Source organism: Nyctibius grandis, chromosome 2 (assembly GCF_013368605.1).
Source record: "Nyctibius grandis isolate bNycGra1 chromosome 2, bNycGra1.pri, whole genome shotgun sequence".
Lineage (NCBI taxonomy): Eukaryota > Metazoa > Chordata > Aves > Nyctibiiformes > Nyctibiidae > Nyctibius > Nyctibius grandis.
The window spans coordinates 94,463,718-94,484,647 of NC_090659.1; the positions used below are offsets into that span (position 1 = coordinate 94,463,718).

Below are 20,930 nucleotides of genomic sequence, written 5' to 3' on the forward strand. Positions count from 1 at the left end.
TTATATTCTTAAAGGATATGGAGCAAACTACTATATGTATTATAGCAGTTATAATTACAGAATACAGGTATGGAATATGTATGTGCAGAGTAGTGAGTTACAGAAACAGCGTCTAAAGAATGAGCAACACCAGTGAGTTTGTTGGGAAACAGATTTGCAAAGCTCTGAGACTGTTTTAGTGGTAAGCTCTCTATCTGTGACCAGGGAGAACAAGAATAAAAACTTGGCTTCTTCTGGACGCTGTGTTTTTCATAGAATCACAGAATCATTTAGGTTGGATCATACAACTTACCAATCATTTAGATTGGAAAGGACCTTCAAGATCATCGAGTCCAACCGTTAACCTAACACTATGAAACTAAACTATGTCCCTAAGCACCACATCAACACATTTTTTAAATACCTCCAGGGATGGTGACTCCACCGCTTCCCTGGGCAGCCTGTTCCACTGCTTGACAACCCTTTCAGGGAAGAGATTTTTTCTAATATCCATTCTAAACCTCCTCTGGCACAGCTTGAGGCCATTTCCTCTTGTCTTGTCACTTGTTACCTGGGAGAAGAGACCAACACCCTCCTCGCTACAACCTCCTTTCAGGTAGTTGTAGAGAGCAATAAGATCTCCCCTCAGCCTCCGTTTCTTCAGACTAAACAACCCCAGTTCCCTCAGCTGCTCCTCATAAGACTTGTGCTCCAGACCCTCCACCAGCTTCACTGGCCTTCTCTGGACTCACTCCAGCACCTTGGTGTCTTCCTTGTAGTGAGGGGCCCAAAACTGAATACAGCATTCTAGGTGCAGCCTCACCAGTGCCGAGTACAGGGGGGGACGATCACTTCCCTAGTCCTGCTGGCCACACTATTTCTGATAGAAGCCAGGCCGCGTTGGCTACCTGGGCATACTGCTGGCTCATATTCAGCCAGCCGTCGATCAACACCCCAAGGTCCTTTTCCACCAGGCATCTTTGCAGCCACTCTTCCCCAAGCCTGTAGTGATGCATGGAGTTGTGCCCCAAGTGCAGGACCCAAAACTTGGCCTTGTTGAACCTCATACAGTTGGCCTTGTCCCGTCGATCTAACCTGTCCAGATCCCTCTGCAGAGCCTTCCTACCCTCCAGCAGATCAACACTCCCACCCGACTTTGTGTCATCTGCTAACTTACTGAGGGTGCACTTGATCCCCTCATCCAGATCATTGATAAAAATTTTGACAAGAGCTAGCCCCAGTACTGTGCCCTGGGGAACACCACTTGTGACTGGCCACCAACTAGATTTAACTCCATTTACCGCAACTCTTTGGGCCTGGCCATCCAGCCAGTTTCTAACCCACGAAAGAGTGTGCCTGTCCAAGCCATGAGCAGCCAGTGTCTCCAGGAGAATGCTGTGGGAAAACAGTATCAAAGGCTGTACTAGTTTTTGCTGTAGTTCACCTTACGAGAGAATGTGAGCAGGTCCCACTGTGAGCAGGTTGCTTCCAGTCCTACAGAACAGCAGAGCCCTAGTGGCATCGGACAGAATTGAAGGCTACTGTGTCACTGGTGCACTTCTTTGTGTAATCACTATCTGTAAAGTCATAGACAGGATAAGCTTGTAGCTAAAAATAATGTGTTTTAGTGTACCAGCTAATACAGCTGAAAAAATGGATCAGCTTTTAAGCCAATGAAGAAAAGCTAGTGTGCTTGAGAGTCTTGCAGGGAAGGAAAAAAGGACTGTGATACAGTTTTTCTACAGACTTTGATGCCTACAAGGAGCCCCTATTTTCAGCTGTCCCAGGAAGACATGCAGACAACAGCACAGAGCAACGGTGTCACTGCAAGGAGAGGACTAGTGTAGAGAGGAAGACAGGAAAAGACAACAGATGAATTGTGCTGCTTGGCAAGCCTACTGTGAGGATGTATTCAGCGTGGCTACAGTTTCCTACGGCAGGATTTGGTCATGTTAGGTGCTCTGGTATCCTCTCCTTTATTAGTCTGCTGCTCTTTAGTGAACACTCTTCTTAGTACATACATTTTTATCCATCTTGGTTTGAGCTGAAACAAGTGTTTCTCTTATTTCTTCTTAGCCGTCTGATGAAGATACTCTCAGCTTTAATGTTCCAATGTCAGACATCTTGGAAGAAGATCAGGTTGTAAAGGAAGATTCAGGTCACCATGCTAACTCAAGAAAAGGTTGGAATGTAAAAAAAGTGGAAGTTAAATACAGGGAAATTCTGTCGATAATTCTATGTATAAGACTAAATTCAGTTTGCAAAAATCACAGCCCAACAAGTATCAGTCTTGTACATAAGCAGAGTCCATTTCTGTAGTTGGACTTAATGAATACATGAAGCTTTATTATTCAAAGTCAGCATTTCCCCTGGAAAGAAATAAATCTCTTCAGTTTTTGAGAGAAGGTGTAATTTTATCTAAATTTTATTAGTGACATATTTTTCTAAATTATATCTACATACTGATAAATAATGTTCCTCCAAGTTCTACACATAGTAATGATAAATAGCAGGGTGAACTCAGTGAGTTGCATATAGAAACCACATAAATAGAAGATTAGCCTTTCCCCAGTGTTACATACTAGACTAAATGAACTTCAGTTGAGATACTCATCAGAATTTAGTAGAATACTAAGTGAAATAGTAAAAGCGTTACATCCTACCTGCAGTGTTTATTAGCACACTGAAGAGGGTAAGTTGTAGGATCAGGCTACTTCAAGCAGAGGAAAAAATTACTACTGCCTCATACCTCTGGAAGCAAGAAATTGGCATAGGCTCTGAATCATTTGGTTTGAGTTCTGCTGAGAGTTTGAGTGTTTGTTATAGTATAATAACGCTGAAATTGCATTAAACTGCAAGCCACTGGCTGAGACATTCGAATGTCCTAAAATACTCTCTAGCTGTCCAGCTGTGTTCTTGTACTGGTACTGGCAACACGTATTTGGTGTAGTTCAAAACTGACTCCATCAATGCCTGTTGTGGTGCTTCTGATCTACAACTATATGAGCCAAGGTATTGATTTATTACAACTTTGAAATTAATTGGCATCACTCCTTAGGTTTTTAATATGCTTTGAATTTAAACTTTGATTGTTTTTGAGCTCTATAATTGAATACACTTATATTGTGTTGAGTAACAAATGTTCAGCTGAACTAGAAATCATTCTTTTATCTTTTTTTTATTGTTATTAGTGGAATTCCATCAGGGATCTTCTCACTTGATTGTCAATGATAAGTCAAGAGAAACAGGAAACCAGTTTGATGAATCGGATGCTCTTACTACTGAATTCATGAGTTACATTAAGGCAAGTTTGTGACAATTTTAAATGGGGGGGAAATATCTTTACTACTTTTGTAGATATAGCACAAGCAGGAGTGACAAACTGCAGATATTTTAATGAATAAGAGACCGCAATTGATATTCATTGTCATAAAAAATACAGAAAGCAAAAATAAGCAGGTAGGTTTAAAGTGATTATAATTAATCTAGGAGGTCAATTTACCCATAACTCTATTTCTAGTATATGTGAGAGTTATCCTTTATCTGTGTTTAAGGCTTTAAGAAAAAGTGGCAGATATGTTCTGTACTATTTGCTTTATATTTTGAATTGAGCAATTTTTGCATTTGTTACATTAGTAAAATGCAAGAAGACTTTCAGAGTTAGCTGTGGTGGCTAAAGTTATGAAATAATGTTATGGTATTAAAATACATTTTCTTAAATATTTTAGAATTATAGTAGAAATTGAGGGATCTTTAAAGACAAATTATATCAAATCTGAAATAAAATCTGTTATTCTAGGAACCTACCTCTTACAAGATTTGGCAACTTCCTTTCTTGATGGGTTTTGGGAGTATACACTAACTCTGTTATGAACTTTGTAGATGCTACAGCAGATAGGAAAGTGCATTTGAATAATTGTGTGTATATTTGTGGGTACCACAAAATGTATGCGTGTATATAATGAAGTATGTAAGAAAACACAGGTTACCCACAGTAAGAAACTTTGAGATTATACCCACCAGTCTTTTTTGTATGTAAAGGTCTGGATGACACTTTAGTTTCCCTGAGATGGTCATTACTGAACACCGGTGCTCTGGATTGCTGGTTAGACATGTTGTAACATGGTAGTTGCCTACTCCATTTGAAAGTATTACTCTTGTATTTCTGTCATGGTTAGTGAGTACTTGCTTATCAGTCATGTGGCATCTTCCTGCAATGTGGCTTCTTGTCGTGGAACTGTCAAATGTCCTTTCATTTTGAACTGGTTTTCATAATGAATGACCTTTTAGAAATTGTTCTGTTGTGCCGTTTTGTCTGTTTTAAGCTGTATTTTTGCCATTTGTATTGTCATTTACTCATTTTTTTCTATTTGTGGCACTAGGTTTACTGGAATATATCTAGATGTACATGTCTGAGAAAGCTGCAATAGAATCCGTAGAAATGTACTATGAATCATTAGTGATTGCTGTTGTGTGGTAACTCATGAAATTCACTTGCTTTATTATATACCAAGAACTGCCTGATGAATTTATAAATTAAATGTAGTTAGGTAGATTGAGGAGGTTTTGAAAGATTCTAGAGAAATTTTGAGCAAGTGTTTGTTTTTCTGTGAAAATTTATTTGCTGGATACTTTTGCTAGATCCTTTGTAATGCAAAGATATTTGAGAAATAGTAGTATTTTGTAGCATTCCTGTGGATGTGACGTCTCCTCTTGATTTACAGGCCAGAAGGGATTATCTAGTATGGATATTTTTAGACCAATTTTCTCCTTCTGTGGAGATTCTCAAGGGGGGCAGAGGCATTGTATCACTTCCATCTTCCATCCCTTATAGGAAAAAATGTGCTGGGAAGTAATAGTGGAAAGAGAAAGGATGTGGCCTTTCAGCTCCTTGTAAGCAGACTTCTGGTTCTGCAAAAGATCTCTCTATTTGAGCAACCTTTTCTAGCAACAAAACTCTTGCAGATCTTCTTCAGCTAGTTGCAGAGTCTCCAAGGTGGCAGCCATAGAGGACTAGCATTTAAAAACAAAGGAAAAAAAAACCAAACCCTTTTCCCTTTCATAGTTACTGAAGACATGTAGTTATCAGAAAACTTTATTGACATAGCAAATACATGTTACTTATTATTTTTTGTTAGTTACGAACACAAATGTGAATTCAGTAGTGTTTAAAATTGCAATAGTGTATTGTCTAAAACTTCATTGATTATTAGGAAGAGTTATTTGTAGTTGCTGGATGTTTAGGACACTACAGGTTATTTTATATTGACTTGTTCTTTTGTGACTTTTATATTATACTTTTTAGATAGTTAAAATGTTAACAAATGATCATAGGCTTCCTGCATACAGACTTTCAGCAAGTGCACACATTTGAGGTGGATGAACTAGGTAAAAGGGGATAGAATACTTTCATTCTCCTCTGAAAAAGGAGAACACGCGTCTGAAGCTGACTGTACCTTATATTATGTGTATGCTTTGTATTTCCTTTCCTTGTTCTCACGTCATCATCTTGATTTTCAGTAGTGTACCATTTGAAGACTATTCCCTTGGGAAAGTCCTCTATGATAATAAGATAATATTATCTGAAATAATGTGTTGCAGACACTGGTTTAGTAAAATAATAGGTTACTGTATTGAATTGCAGTATAAGAATATTGCTAGAGTGAGCAGTTTAATTTATTTTAATGTTGATATCTTCTTAACATTATGGCAGTTGGGATCAGCAGTTGGTGACTTGAACAGATAATACATCCATTTTATTCTGAGGATTTTGAACTCCGGGCATTTTCCTTCTTGTGCAGATTTCTGAGTCTGTTGTGTTCTTTGGTTTATATTTAGTCATGTACTAGAATGCCTTTTGGGACAGTGGGGGAGTCTTCTAAAATTAAAATTCTGGTCAACCAAACCATACATAGAATCAATACAGCTTGCAGTGCAAAAGAGGAGCTTAGGCTTGGAGGATTTTGTAATTTTTCAAATGTTAGTTCTAATTTACATGGTTTTATTTATCTTATCTATATAATTATGCTCAGAGACTGAATACCTTATTTTAGAATAAGTCCTGCATTTTTGTCATTTTATGATATACACCCTTCTTATGGGAAAAATCACATACTTCATTCCTGTAAGGAGAAGAAGAAGAAAAAGAAAAAACAATGGCTTTATTCATTCTACTGGAGAATGGGCCATCTTTGGGGAATGTTAGGGAAGCTGGTACACTCTTCAGTGAAAATTCTGGCAGAGTTGGGTAGCGTTTATTGGTACAGGATGATGTGACTGATGTGCCAAACATGACATGGACGAGGATAAGCTTCTCTGTTTCTCTACTAGTTCCTTTAATGCTTCTCTGTTCATTCTCTACTAGTACAAATGCACATCCATTCAGAGAGCTTCTGTCTTTACTGGCAGCTGAACTACTGGGGTGTTCCTGCCTATATGAGATGAAAGAGAAAATAAAATTGCAAAGCACGAAATAGAAGCATAAAAGAGAGAGTCATGTTTTCTAATAAGTAGTACTTCGTAGTTATAGGTAGGGCAGTGGGGGCTCTAATTTGTGCCTACATTGAGCCCTAAATAACTGGCTGACTGATACGAATTGTTGCACGCAGGTTTTGTTCTGGTTTATTTAAAAAAAAAGTTATTCATGGCTGTTAAAATTGTCAAGTAAGAGTCCTGTTAACAATTATGGATGAAGTACATAATCGCTACTGTTTGCGTATTTGGAATTTCCTTGCCCTGTAAACAAATCTGGCTGTGGGAGGAGAGCAAGTAAAGAGGAGAATTAGGGTCATGCTTAATTGAAGCATTGTTTGCATACACCAGAAAGGCACAAATGAAATCTGGGACACAGAATAACGAATTCTCATGCTGCTTGACTTTCTTTTTACAGTTAAAGGAGGGTAAGGGCTATTGACCTCAATAAAATCTGAACAGTGAATAGAAGATCTTGTAGTCAGTATCTTAAAAGCGGGTAGAGTGAGGAGTGGAGCAGAATTGTTGGATTGCATCAACTAAGCCACCCTAAACTGTTACATAAATTAGGACAGTGCTGAGTCTAAAAGCAAAATTTATCTGCCTACTTAATTGCAAAGTTCAGTTCTCAGTTATCACTTTTATGTGCTTACAGAGCAGAGCAGCAGAGTGTGATGAATTATTGAGAATAGAAGAGGACGCACAATGGCAAACAGACGAAATGTAAGTATTTTTTATGTATCTATAAGTAATTAACTGTGTCATTTAATTAGATTAACCAGAACTGACATTTGCTTATCAGTTAATAATTTTGTAGACTTGGAGGCATGAGAGAAGCACAGCCTGTGTGCTCAATGTTTTACACGTTATTGCAGAATAGAGTGTATGTTGTATTACAACTAATTAACTTGTAAGCACCAATAGTGCTGTAATATTTTTTATCTATGTACAATGCAAGCTTTTTAACTAAATATTTTGATATTTATTCTGTTAATGGCATTGGTAAAAAAGGATTTTATCAAAACTTGTAAGATCTAAATTTAATGTACATTTTAAAAAATGTAATTTAATTGGAAAAAATCTCTCAGACTTTTTTCTTCTTTTGTCATAATTTTAACCCTGAAGCAATCATTAATTCATAGTCATTAATTCAAGAGCAGAGCAAGCGAGTATCAGTTTCTGAGAACAGTGCATAAGAAAAGGGGATCTAGCATAACAATGTACTGTGAAGTTGTCACTAAGCAGAGCAGTGGAGTCCTATATGATTAAAAAAAAAAAACTGAAGAAAGGGAAGAATAAGTGCTTTCTGAAAGAGCCTTATTGCCAGAACTAACAGGTGATTGTGTTTCTGAACCCCAAAAAGAATTACAGATGTTGAAAAGGAAAAGAAAGCATGCTGGTCCATTGAAAGAATCATTGTATTTAGTACTTATGTTAAAACAATATATGTGATGAGTGCAGTTAATAAAAGTCAAATGTTGGTAAATAAATTTTCAATCTTAGAAGTCAGTCTGTTTTACTGAAATGCTAAAAGTTTTAGCTCATCACATTTGTTTATGCATGTATGTATTGGGTTGGGGGGCTTTGTTAAGGACAAAGTGCTGAAGAATTTTTTCAGAAGAAACTCTTTCCATAAATTCAGCACATACTACTGTGTACAGAGCTGGTTTTTCCCCACTATAGTATTTGCATGCCAGTTGAAAGATACAGCTTACAGACTGAAATTCAGGCTACCCTTGATAATTGCTTTTGTACCTCTTTTTTGAATGTTTTTGTTTTCTGTTACAGAATAAATTTATCAGAAGAACAAACTATTGATATAGCAATGATAGAACAACTAAGAGAAGCAGTAGATTTATTACAAGATCCCAACAGGTATGCTTACAATGGCTGGTGTCTTAATGGCACGCATTTAAAATTTGGGTGAATGGCTTTGGAATTATTTAACTGATAATTGAAAATTCTCTGGAGTTATGAGGTGCTTTGTTAGCATACTGATGTTTTTCAGGAGGTGCTTAGATAGTTTAGAAAGAAACTTGCATTCTCTCTCTGAGTATCTAGACAAGATTCCCAGCAAATTAAGAAGGATTTCAGGTTTAAAAGCAACCTAAATTTAAAGGTGGAGATACCTCTTAACCATTCATCTCATGCACACTGCTGTGATTTTCTGAAGTTTTGTCTAGGATAGTCACATTTCTTCTAGAGACTGTAAGCTCTCCTCTACTTACTTGATGTATTTTGTGGGGATTGGAGAAGATCATCATCTGGCTCAGCTTCATCCCACTTTTAATGGAGCACGTAAAGGAGGTGCCTGAATTAGTGGTGGAGTTTCTGTAGTCTCCCTCTGAAATCAAAAGGAGAAGGAGGAAGAGGCAGCAAGAGAAAGTTATTTAGATTTCCCCTGACTACAGAAGGCAAGGTTTTATAATTTAGGTGCCTGTTTTAAGTGGCTAAAGTCAGGTGGAATAACTCTGGATCTGTGATTAAACAAAGGAATAAGTATTTAAAAGAAAGTAAATGCTAGTCCTACTGAAAAGGACTGACAAGTCATTCTGTCCCGATGCTTGCTATTGCTTTTTTTTTGTGTAACCACCTTCCGAAATTGATTAAGTTCATTTCAAAACCAGGTAACTCATTTTTCATAATTACTTCTATGAGGTAGCTGGTTTAGAGCTTAATTTCTCTGAAGACTAGAAACTTCGTTGTCGCTTCCAGCCTAAAGTATCCTTGTTTCTCCTTCCTCCCTTTGCCAGTTCAGTGTAGCTGTTTGTTCTTGTGGCTACACTGTTCTTTAGTTTAAGTGCCTATTTTGATACTGCTTTTTCACCTAGCAGACCTTTGTACTTTTTAGGACAGAAATTCGTTCTTGTTAGTATTTCTAGAGAGACAATCATCTGGCTTTATTTTGAATCATATAAAGAATACTTGAATTCTTGAATCATATACTAAATACTTGAATCACAAGTATTTTTGCTTAATAAAAAGTCATACAAATTCGGAAAGCTTTTTAGTTCCATGCATATCCAGATGTGCTTTCATTAGTAACACTATAGTAAATTCGAAATGTGGCTTTTAAAAATGGCTAATCATGTCATGCATGTCTGTATTTTTCTACTGGTTTTTTTACATAGTGTTGTTTTTTTTGTGGCAGCACTTTCTTTTTCTAACCTTAAAATATGAGTATTTATTTTTAATTTACTGAGCACTATATAAGCTTTTCAATGTATGTATCCTGTACGTTAATATACAGACTTACCCAGCAAGACACATCTGGGTGCCTAATACTTGCCAAATGATGCTGTAGACTTTCAATTCTCTGGGCCATGGGTTCCTCATCATTGCTTTTATAATTACTGGATTACATGGCTGTTTATATATACTTGCAATCTGTAAAGCAGCGTGAGAAAATTTTGTTTTTCATACCAAATAGATTTTGTGTCTTTATCCTGATCCACAAAGGAATTTAAGTGCTTCCATTGCTCCTTAGTTTAAGATGCACAAAAGCCTTAATGTGCTTCTAACTTAAACCTAGAGCATGTCAAAAATTATAACTTTCCCCAAAGAGGTTTCCTTTGTGCATCAGTACAACTCTAATCACCTAGTCAGGATAACCTAGTTGAAATAACTAACTCTAGCCAGAATTATCTTTATCTCACACTGAAGACATTTTAGGAGTTAGAAGGATAAACTACTGTAGCGGCTGAAACAGTAGGTGATGCTGACATGCCTAACATGTACTGACTAGAGTTCAGTAGAGCATATCAATTGGAGCTATTTTTGCTGACGGGTGTGACTATTAAACTTGTAAAATGCTTGTCCAGTTACAGTTGTCCTGGTGTTCTGCAGAGTTTCAAATCTGCATACCCTATGTGCACATAAGCAGCATTTCAGTTCTGAAAAAGAAAAAGATTTCAGACTCAACCCTTTTCAGTATTTTCAGATGTTTGTTTCAGATTCCTATATTCCCTTTCCTATATTCACTGCTTGCTTTCAGATCATTGTTGTGAATTTATTGTTGCGCTGCTTTATTTTCATCCACTGTAAATTAAATTTGACTATCTAACCAGGGCTGTGGCTTCTATTTGAACACAGGGTGCTAGAAGTTGGATATAGAAATCTACAATCTTCTAGATAATGGCATGCTTGTCAGTAGTAAACAGGTCCTTTTGTTTTGATACAAGCCATTGCTCAGGGTGACATTTTGCAGAGGGGAAAGCATTAACGTTGCTTTGACTGAACTGGTGATAGTGAAGCATCAGGAGGCATTTCAAAAAGTTGTTAAGAGATAACACTGAGCAGGTTAGAACCATAACTATAAAAGTATTTCATATATCCCTTTGTTTGAAAATAAATACTGAACAGAATAGTTACCAAAGCTATACCCCAGTGCAATGTTTTTATTTCAAACCTTGCAGATTAAGCATGGATATTTCAGAAAGCAGTGGTGTGAGTCTGTATCCCATGGAACCAGCAACAGCTTTAGAATTTCAGGAGTCTACAGTAAAGTGTATTTATCTACCTTCTTTAGAAAAAAATAATGTGTTTGTTAGATTCAACATATTCAAGTTTCTACACAGTGAATTACATGTTTGCATTTGTTTATCTTTATACATAGCTGTCAAATGCAGGTGGAGATGTCTTCCCTTGGTCAGGTACGTTAATGAGTGTATTATTGCAAAATATCGGGGGGGGGGGGGGGGGGGGAGGAGGCAGGACATGAGCCAACAATTTCGTCAATTATTATCCTACCAAGTAGAGAAGGGAAAAAATTAGTAGATTGGAGGACAAAAATAATTCTTCATTAAGTTTTTTATGGAATTATTTTTAATTTTTATATGTGTTTTTATAAATTTTTTCTGGGTTTATCAGTTACTTTTTCATCTTAGTTTTTTTTCCCCGTGTATGACTTTCATGTATGCTGGTTCATAGCTCATCTATGCATATTCATCTACCATCCCACCCTGCTATCTCCCTGTTCTGCTGTAGGAAAACAGTACATTCATTAAGGATAACCCAAAAAGATTTTTTAAATTAAATATGAATGTTCTCCCAGAGTACTGTCTGTCACTATAGTTACAGAGAGTATATAAAGTATGATTTGGAGTTTTACAGTGGGATATATGCTGCTTATTATTTGATCTGTATCCTGACTGGTGAACTGGTATTCTTTATGACATACTTTGTTTAGATTTACATTATCTACCTGTTAGCACTGGAACTGCAAGTATATAGTATCTGCTTACTTGTTGTTCACTTTTCATCACAGTATTTTGTGAAATACTTGTAAGGTAATGTTATGCAAAAAAAGATACATTTCTATTTCCAGTGTTACACAGTCTAAAGAGTTATTTATCTTACAGAGAGAAAATGCTGAAGAGGAACTAGAATTTCAGAGGAGGAGGGAGTTGATTATGGAGAAAGCAAAGCCTGAAGTGAGAACTTGTGAACAGGGTGAAAAATGGTCGTTGTGTCAGGTATGGAGGTGTCTAGACGCAATAAGTGTGGAAACATTTGGAATGGATCATTGCATTCTGTCAATTTGTGTGTGGAGATAATAGTGGGTTTAGGCCCAGTGGGTTTTGTTGGTTTTTTTTGCCTTAGCATTAATCTCAAGGTTTGGCTGTAAATGGGAATCTGATTAAGACCAGTCTCTCGGGGAAAAAACTGATACAATGAAATTAAGTCTTTTCTTCCCATAAACTCTATAGTAGTTGCAGTGGTTGTGTTCCCCTGGAAAAAATAAGTCACCTCAAAGTTAGATCTTCAATAAAATGAAACACCTGACTCCTCTTCCCCCTCACCCCAAATACTCTTGTAGTTATGTAAGCTGCTAAGTTTTTGTTAACAGCAGTATTTTTAATGTGTTTAATATTACAAACAGACTGTATATAGGTTGAGATGATAGTTTTAAAGTTTCAAAAATATTTTAAGTTTTGTGTACATTGCAATGATCCAGAAATGAGGAACTATGAAAAAATCTAATTTAAGTATTTGGTGCATATGTTATTATTTCAGAACTTGTTTGTATAGGGATTTTTGTGACTGCTCTTGCAAGAATGGTCTGAGAAAAAAAATACATAATATTCTGTCTGTATTGGTGGTACCTTAATTTGGTCTGTCTTATCCAGACATGGATTGAATCTGGTTTATCTTGATGCTTTTCAAATATTCTTATGTATAATCATCATTACCATCAAATATTCCTATGATATCCTTGTGACTTTGTTAGTCTTAATTTTGTCTTTGTTTTTTCTTTAAAATATCAAATTCAAAAAAATTGAGTTGGTTCATCTCTTCTGTTATATTGTTGTACATTGGGGTTACTGAACTTTATTTGGAACAGTTCTTACTACATTGGTGAGATCAACGGATAAGGCTAAATCAGTGTCAAAATGTGTGTGGTCTCTGTTTTTTGATGAACTGTTTAACAAGGACACTGCTGATTCACTTTTAAGAACCTTTTAAAAAGAAGAAATAAATCTGCATAAACACTTGTAGAGGGCCTGATCTGGACTGCGTTATGCAGGTGAAAGCACTGGGCACGTTCCATGAAATGGAAACACATCTTGCAAAAGCAAGTTTTTAATCATGCTACATTCTGTGTAGTACAGTAAGCACTTGTGTTACTAAGTTAATTCAATTCAGCATAAATTCAGAATTCTGACTAGTGACCTACATGTGGTGAGAGAGATTAGACCAGCAGTGTAGGCATAACTGGCACGTCTGTCACAAGAGCGTAGTCCCTTGAGCACAGGAGTGCTCAAGCATGCAAGTCCCTGCGTAGAACTGGCTGGGATCAGATGAGTAAGCTTTCTTTCTGTTTATTCTAGCTAATACAGTGGTTGAGGTAATATTACGAAAGATGTCTAAAGCTGAAGAATTTTTTTTCAGCTTGAAAAGTAGCTAAGAAAGGTCATGAAGCAAAATGGGTGTGCAATCTTCCTTCCCATCTTGCTAAGTTTTGGAAAGCTCTGTGACTGTTGGGACAAAGTGTTCCAAGTGCCATCTTTTATTTTTGCTTCCATTTTCTATTGATTAAAAAAAAATTGACCATAAGGAAATGATTTTGAATTGAATTATAATTTTGTTTTTATTTATGCAAGCAGTGTTTCTGCTGATGAGTTATGATTGATGCAGAATTAATGATTGTATTTCATATTTATTAACGTGATTTACACGTTTCCAATTTAACTATAGCAGAAGTGGTAACGAAAGGTATGTTATATTGCAGTTATAAAATTAATTGCTTACAGAATACTTCTCTCTTCAAATCTATATTAAAAATGTATATTTGCATATTAAACTTGGGGATAGTTTAATTACAAAAATCTGTGAAACAAAATTGGATACTGTCTTTAAACTAAGAAACACAGAAATCTTATAAATGCAGTTATAATCAGTTAGGATTGAAACTAAAAAATGAATGACAAATTGTGCAAATAATTTCCACAACTTTTTTTAAAATGTTGTTTAACTAGCAAGAAAAGTATTTATTATTCATGAAAATTAATTGTTTCAGTGAAAAAAAGAATTAAGTATTAATGTGTGTGTGAATATCATGAGTAAAATATCCTGTTGTGGTGCATCACTAATATAGTTGCTGAAATGGTCTTTTTTTTTTCCCAAACACGCAGAATGATGTAATTGTTTGGAATACAAGTGGGCAAACCTCTCACAATGAGGTAAGATGCTAGTGTCATTTGTTTGTCTTTTGTATGTTTTCTATGAATGGTTCATATACTAAATGAAACATGTAATTGAATATCACAGAAAATTGGCTGAGCTCGTCAGTAATAGCTATGTGGTTTATTTGGCCTGTGGTTTATTCTTGTCTTAAGATTTACTAGGGTATAAAAATATACTTTCTGATGAACTTGTTTCTGAGTTATGTAGTTTAGTACATTTAATTTTTTTACATTTCGTTTGTTCTGCCATATTTTCTTTTTTTAACTCTTCTTTGTTCCACAAGAGTGTCTGTTGATTACAGTGCAATTTCTTTTTGTGCAGTTGTGTCATGTCCTTCATTAGTTTTCAGAGAGGAGTCTGATTTTATTCATCCTGTCGCTTTCACAGTGTGAATGTCAGAAGGAGGTCAAAAAGGGAAACTGTAGGGAGCTCCTTATGGACACTTTTTTCCCTTCATATTTTCTGTGCAGAAGCAGAGCTTCTCCCTTTACATTACACTGTGTATGAGCATCTTGCAAATTCGTGAGCACCCAGCCACCTTCCACCAGTCTTGGTGATGGGACTCCTATAGTTCCTGGCTCCCTGAGGAATCACTTTTTAAATAGGTTTCCCATTATGGAGGTTGGTTATGGGACTCTTTCTATGTTACTGTTGGTGATGTGATGATTATACCTCACCTTCTGCTGTATGCTGCTACTCCATTCTTCCTGCTGCAACTGTTAGCCTAGTTCAGGGTCAAGTGTGATGCTGCTCTGAGGTGTATGCTTAACTTCCTCTTTTCTACTTTGTAGGCAGCAGTTCAGTGTTGCATGGAAAATACCATGCACAATGGTAATTAATTTTGTAAAAGAAACAAACGTATCTAAGGAAAAAATGTCTTTGTTTTGTTTTTCTAAATGTACTGTGCCACAAAAACGTGTGTTTGATGGAACCAAATGATCACATGGGATAAAACTGAGAAATAATTGAGCTTATTTATACCTAGGGGGAATATCCTGCAGTCTTTGGTCAGAAACTTGTCTTTTCCAGAAAAGAGATCGGATGGAATAAAAAAGCGAGATTATCATAGGTTTGAGGCTATTTTGTGATCAGACTATGGTGGAATAGTTGTGGCATGCAGTATTGTTAACTTTTGCATTTTATACAGTCAGTTGTGCTGAGATATTCTGGATGTTACTCTTACTTAGATTTATGTTCTTCAATTACACAGAACAAGGATAGAAGTCCGACAATGTCTCCTACTACAAACACCACAATCCCTTTTGGCCTGAAGCCACGATCAGGTAATGTGGGGAAGAAAATTAACCAGTTTGTGTGTACTTTTTTTTTTTTCATCTGTGTTATTAATAGTTGTCTGTATTTTTTTTCCCTTAAGAAGGCAGTGATGAAACATATTCTGTACAACAGTTACAGAATCACAGAATTCTGTTAGAAGTTAGAAGAAGAGTAAAACATTTTAAGGTTATAGGTTGGAATCAAGATTGAATTTGTAACAAGTATGTATTTGGCACATTATATATGGATCAATTCTCATCCCTTACTAATAAATTAGGTATTTTATAAAATTATACATATATATGCTTAAAAATATGTGTATATATATATATAAATACACATATTTTATACATACCTACACATATATATCATCTGTGCTGACATACGAATTGAAATATGATTTTTGCTTAATTGGTATGTAGGATACAGATCAGATTTTGTTGAATAATATATGTGAATAATTAGGCTTGTTTGGAAAACACTTATGCATTGCTTTGACAATTGCTCTTTGCAATGAGTCCTTCAGTAGTTATGCTTGTGTAAGGATCAAGCATTATAGGAAGATTAGATGTTTACCTCAGCCAGCGGCTGAGTTTAATGAATTTGCAATGTGCTAAACTGCGTAACCGTCAGTCTTTTAACAGCAGCATTTTATTTATTAAAAAAACCCCCAGAAAATAAAAAAGCCCCAAAAAACCCTATTGATGTATTTGAGGACTCGGATAACAGCTTCCTTTAAAAACAGGATTAGCTACAGGATTAAACTCAGTTTGTATCTTCTCCATGCTGAGGTGGTCAATATGTTAAGTCATTTCACATCACCTTGAAAGAATAACTGTAGCTTTTTCAGTATGTTTCAGCGTCCTGAGACTAATTCTGGTTTCTCGCATTCACGACAAATGCTTTTAATCAAATGCTGGTAAACCATTACAAGCTTGTAGTTTCCATAACAAAATATCTTGGCAATATGGCAGCAGTTTCACATTCGAGTGTTTAAGAAATTGTACCCATAGATTTGGTTTTATTAAAAAAAAGTTTTAAAAAGCAAAGAAAATGGTATTGAACCAACCTTATTTCATGAAGAGTATATTTTAAATTTCTCATGTAGTTATGATGTACAGTTTGACAGATCTGCTCGGTTGCATTTCTTAGTTTGTTGGACTGTTAAACTCTGTCTCTACTCTTGTATGTTCCTGAGGCTTTAGAGATGTTGCTGTTTCTCTGTATATTTAAAGTATGGGTTGAATTATAAGCAAACGTGTCCTTTCAGGATTTGGAAAAAATAAAACATTGAGTAATATTGCACAGTCCAGTGCCAGTGTTGCGATAACACTGTTAGGGGAAAGACATATGAAGGCAAATGGGCCCACGCCATGTTGCTACTTTCACGGGATATAGCCTGTGTTTTGCTGAGCTGCCAGTGCAGTCTGCTGCTGGGGACTGGAAGCATTGTGGGAGAGAATGCAAGACCGTGACTTCTTGTTCAAGTGTTAGTTTAATGTGCGCTTCCAAATCTTGGTATATCAGTGCGCCAATATGTCCTAAACTTAATGACTGTAATAGGTCACGGCAAAATAACCCAGTGAGTCATTTTTTTAGAGGGTTTCTAGGAAGACTGCATTGCAATGGTTGCAGTCCTTTGCAACAGATCCACCAAGCTGCATGATAGAAGACCAGATGTGCACATTGAAAATGAGTTTTAGCTATTTAATTTCATTAGAGCTCACGTTTAAATTACCTGCTTCTATGAATCTTTTAAATCTGTGTGCAAGATTAAAAGAACACTAAAATGTTCTAACTGAAATTTGTACCTCGTGTTCTGTGGAAAAAAATAGTGGCAAATTTTCAATGAAAATACATGCAACCATACGTTTCTGAAATTTGAGAGTTTATTTTCACTGTATTTATTTTCATCTATTTTAAATGAATGTTGCTTTCTATTTGACCTTTTTTTTCCCCGCCTCGTCATTTCGTAATGATTTATGTCTCTTGGAAAGGTGAAAGTAAACTGTTCTAGACTTCTGGTAAGGATTCCAGCTTTTTGAAGTACACACACAAATGGAAGTGTTTCCAGAGGATAAACCACAGTGGCTTAAACTTCTGTATTAGTACATAATGATATGTGTTCAGGACTGAAGGCCCTTTTATTCTTTCATTTCAAAGCTAGGCAAAACATTGGGGAAAATTCATATCTGGTGGCTGACATGGTACGCAAAGAAAATATTTTGCAAGGTAATGAATGTGTTTTGACTTCTTGACAGATTCTTTTCAGGAGTCAGATGTTTACACAGAAGGTAAAGAGGGAGAGGATTTTTTAATTTCTCAGAATATTTCCTCCTGTATTTTAAATACTTTCACAGAGTATGGGATTCTCAAATTCACATTATATTTGAAAACCTGAAAAAATTACTGTTGAAAAGAACCAATAATTACAAGTTTCCTTAGAACCACAGTTTTGCTCTTGGAAAGTGCTTTTGCTCTCTAAAAAGGAATGACTCAAAATAGTTAATAAATTTAAACTCTTTGTGCTTGATTCATGAATTGATTAAAATGTTCAGAGTGCTGCTAATTGTTGAAACTGAGTGTTGCAAAGTTCTTGCCACGATATCTTTAACATACCAGGCCTCGAAGCCTGAACAGCTACTAATACATCTTGGAGGACTCAAGAATATTTTTTGCTTTTGTTCTGTTCCATTTTGAGGTCACTGTGTTTCATAGTTTCTGCTGAACAAGGTGACAGCAACACAGAGAAACAAACAAACAAAAAAAAATTGTACCTTCAGAGGCTAGAAGAAGCACTGACAAAACTCAAAATCACAAAGCAGTTTGTGCTGTGAAGTGAAAAGTTGTTCCCTTGCAACTGTTTACTTAGCGTAATTTTACTTGTGAATCCAGTGTCTTAATTTCGGTAATGAGTAGAGAATTTGAAGCACAATGTTAGTGTCTGTGGACATGTTTGCCTCACTGTCTTTCAAGTTTGTTGGAATACATAATGATTGTTAGAACTTGACAGTATTTTTCCCTCTTTTGAGTGCTAGTTGCTATTGTTCTAATCTCTGGATATTTATTCCTTCTATTTGTTTTCTTCCCTAAGTGCATCATCTGTGTTCTTTGGAAAATAATGAATCCTAATTGCCAGCATAATTAAAAACTGTTTATCATTTGCCATAAATCTGTATTCTCTTACCCAGTGTGGGCTCTGTTCAGAGTTTAAGTTGTGCTGACTCTCAGGTTCAGCTGATCTGGTGTCCCAATAGCCAGAAGCAGTAAACTGGCTTTGGGAAAAGGCATGGCTAAAGAGAGAGCGAGCTCTTGAACAGCTGAGTGTGAAGAGAAGTTTAAGGTGAAGTTTTATATGACACTGTCTGAATTATCATCATGTTAATACAGATTCCAGAATTGTGGGAAGGAGAAAGTCTATGTGATTAAGTTCCTTATGATTATTAATTTGGAATGGCATTAAATAGGGACTTTTTAAATTCATTTAGAGTTAAGGTTTAGCATTTAGAGTAGAGGTAGTTTATAATCTCCAGTTTAGTTTGAGGAGCATGAATGTTGCTTGTGTGTACGATTCAGTGGATAAAACATGAAAATATTTGTAGGAAACCAAGAAATAATTTTTCTGGCAGAAGTGTTAAGGAACATTGTGATCAGATACAGGAAAAACTCATTAAGGAGTGACATCATTGTGAAGGGCAGAGGAGGAGAGATTTAAATTCTGCGTCAGAAAATAGGAAACCAGAGTGGGAAGCTTTGAAAGGATGGATGACGTGCTGAAGATAAGCGGGGAGGAGGTATTTTAAGGATGTCAATGTCCAGTTCGGAAACACTGTAGAATGGAGGTTTGAGGAAAGCTTGGGTGGAAAGCCTCACCACAATCAAGACAGGAGACAGAAGTGCAGAGTAGATGTGGTGGGGAAGGAATAAAAATGTCTGCTGAAGGATTTGAGGAATAAATAAGAGATGTTGTCATGACTAGTTGAAGGAGACAAGGCAGAATGGATGGAGAATAGCAACTGTACTGCTGTACAAGTTTAACTCCATAGGGAGTTGATGGGTGGTCATGAACTGTAGGCATGACATGCTTTTACAGTCATCTGGTGAATAGTCTCCAGACTCTGTTGCAGCTTCTGTGGAAATGTGCAGTTTTGTGTGCTTTAGGGAGCCCAGTTGGATCATTACTGAATTTGTGCTTGTTAGGAGACTGTCTGCAGTGCAGGTTTGCCACAGCTTGTGGTGCAAACTCAGGATCACCCTTTGGTGGAGGTATTGTATGTCTGTTCTTGTCCCTGGAAAGTCTGTAAAAGTTGCGGAGGACCAGAACTTTCCTAGGGTGGTGGGCCCATTGTGGGCCCCCACTTATTGCTGGGGAGTCCGCAAGAAATAAAAGTAGTGCTGCATGTACTATTAAGCGAATTAAAACAGAAGGAAAATGTTTGTCGTACATATATTTACAGAACATACTTCAACAGAACAAGAATCCAAGTGATAATGTAGTTGCTACTTATCAAAATCGGCTGGGAAGTTGTAATAATATTTTCATATGGATGTGTAAATTTTCTTTGTCTTTGGGGGACGAAGTGTTCTTATTACATAGTTACAAAAAATACGAAAATTCTTATTCTCTGAACTTTTCATTGATGAAACTTCACTGCTGATATATTCATTCTGATTCACAGAGTTGAGGTTTTTGTCAGGCTATAATGTAAAATCTATGGGTACTTTTTCTTAAAACTTGGTTGTAAACAAGTCGTGTGAAGTGCTATGATTACAATGATCATTACAATGATCTTGCTAAACTTAACAGCCTTAACTGCGCATATAATGTATGAGTTGCAAGTACTAACATATAACTTTCCGTTCTTTGTATTCTGCACCATCTTTCATTCTTTTCTCAAAAATTGCACATTTTGTATTAATCGCCTTTGAATTACATCTTCGTCATTACCATACAATCCTAATGCCATATATGAAATGCTGCTATCTCCATTTTATCCCCCCTCTGGTCCTTATACCACCATGGTCGGACTGCCTATCACTCCCCTCCAGCAGACCCATCCCTCAGTCTTCCTCCTATCTCCTTCAACACACTTACACAGGCACAAACATGGGACAACTTTAGCTACAGTATCCCATCTGAAGGAGACAGTGACAATGGTAGGTGTTCCATATATAATTTACTTAATTTTGTGTTTTCAGAAACCTGAATATATAACAAATGCCCCCTGTGGCTAAGGATGAAAGACAGTACTCTTGAGAGGATGTTTATAAGACTAAGTACCTCAGAGGATGCACGTTAATTTACTGTAGGATATGTAGTATCAAAAGTAAATGAGTGAAGAGTGTCACTGTTTTCAAGTCTGGCAAAACTTTTCCCACGATATCTACTCCAAGAACTATTTTCAATATAGGTTTATTTACTTGCTTTACTTTCAAGGGTCTATAAAAGTTGTACTCAAACAGCAATTAATTTTGCTACTGTCTTTCCTGCATTTTTTTTTGATAGGTACTGACTGTTA

The 20,930-nt window shown here is 36.3% G+C and overlaps 1 protein-coding gene across 3 annotated transcripts in view; it reads left to right on the top strand.

Annotated features, from left to right (window-relative positions):
- The window catches only part of LRCH1 (leucine rich repeats and calponin homology domain containing 1), a 134,948-nt gene that overhangs the window by 81,301 nt on the left and 32,717 nt on the right, over positions 1-20,930 (top strand). For all 3 annotated transcript variants that reach the window (XR_011050293.1, XM_068424951.1, XM_068424950.1), the window contains exons 8-15: positions 2,056-2,161; positions 3,171-3,283; positions 7,106-7,173; positions 8,239-8,325; positions 11,066-11,102; positions 11,811-11,924; positions 14,085-14,132; positions 15,347-15,419. Coding sequence is in view for 2 of the 3 variants with exons in the window: in XM_068424951.1 (XP_068281052.1) it covers positions 2,056-2,161; positions 3,171-3,283; positions 7,106-7,173; positions 8,239-8,325; positions 11,066-11,102; positions 11,811-11,924; positions 14,085-14,132; positions 15,347-15,419 (646 nt within the window). In the remaining variant the exon portion in view is untranslated. The remainder of the gene's footprint in view (positions 1-2,055; positions 2,162-3,170; positions 3,284-7,105; positions 7,174-8,238; positions 8,326-11,065; positions 11,103-11,810; positions 11,925-14,084; positions 14,133-15,346; positions 15,420-20,930) is intronic.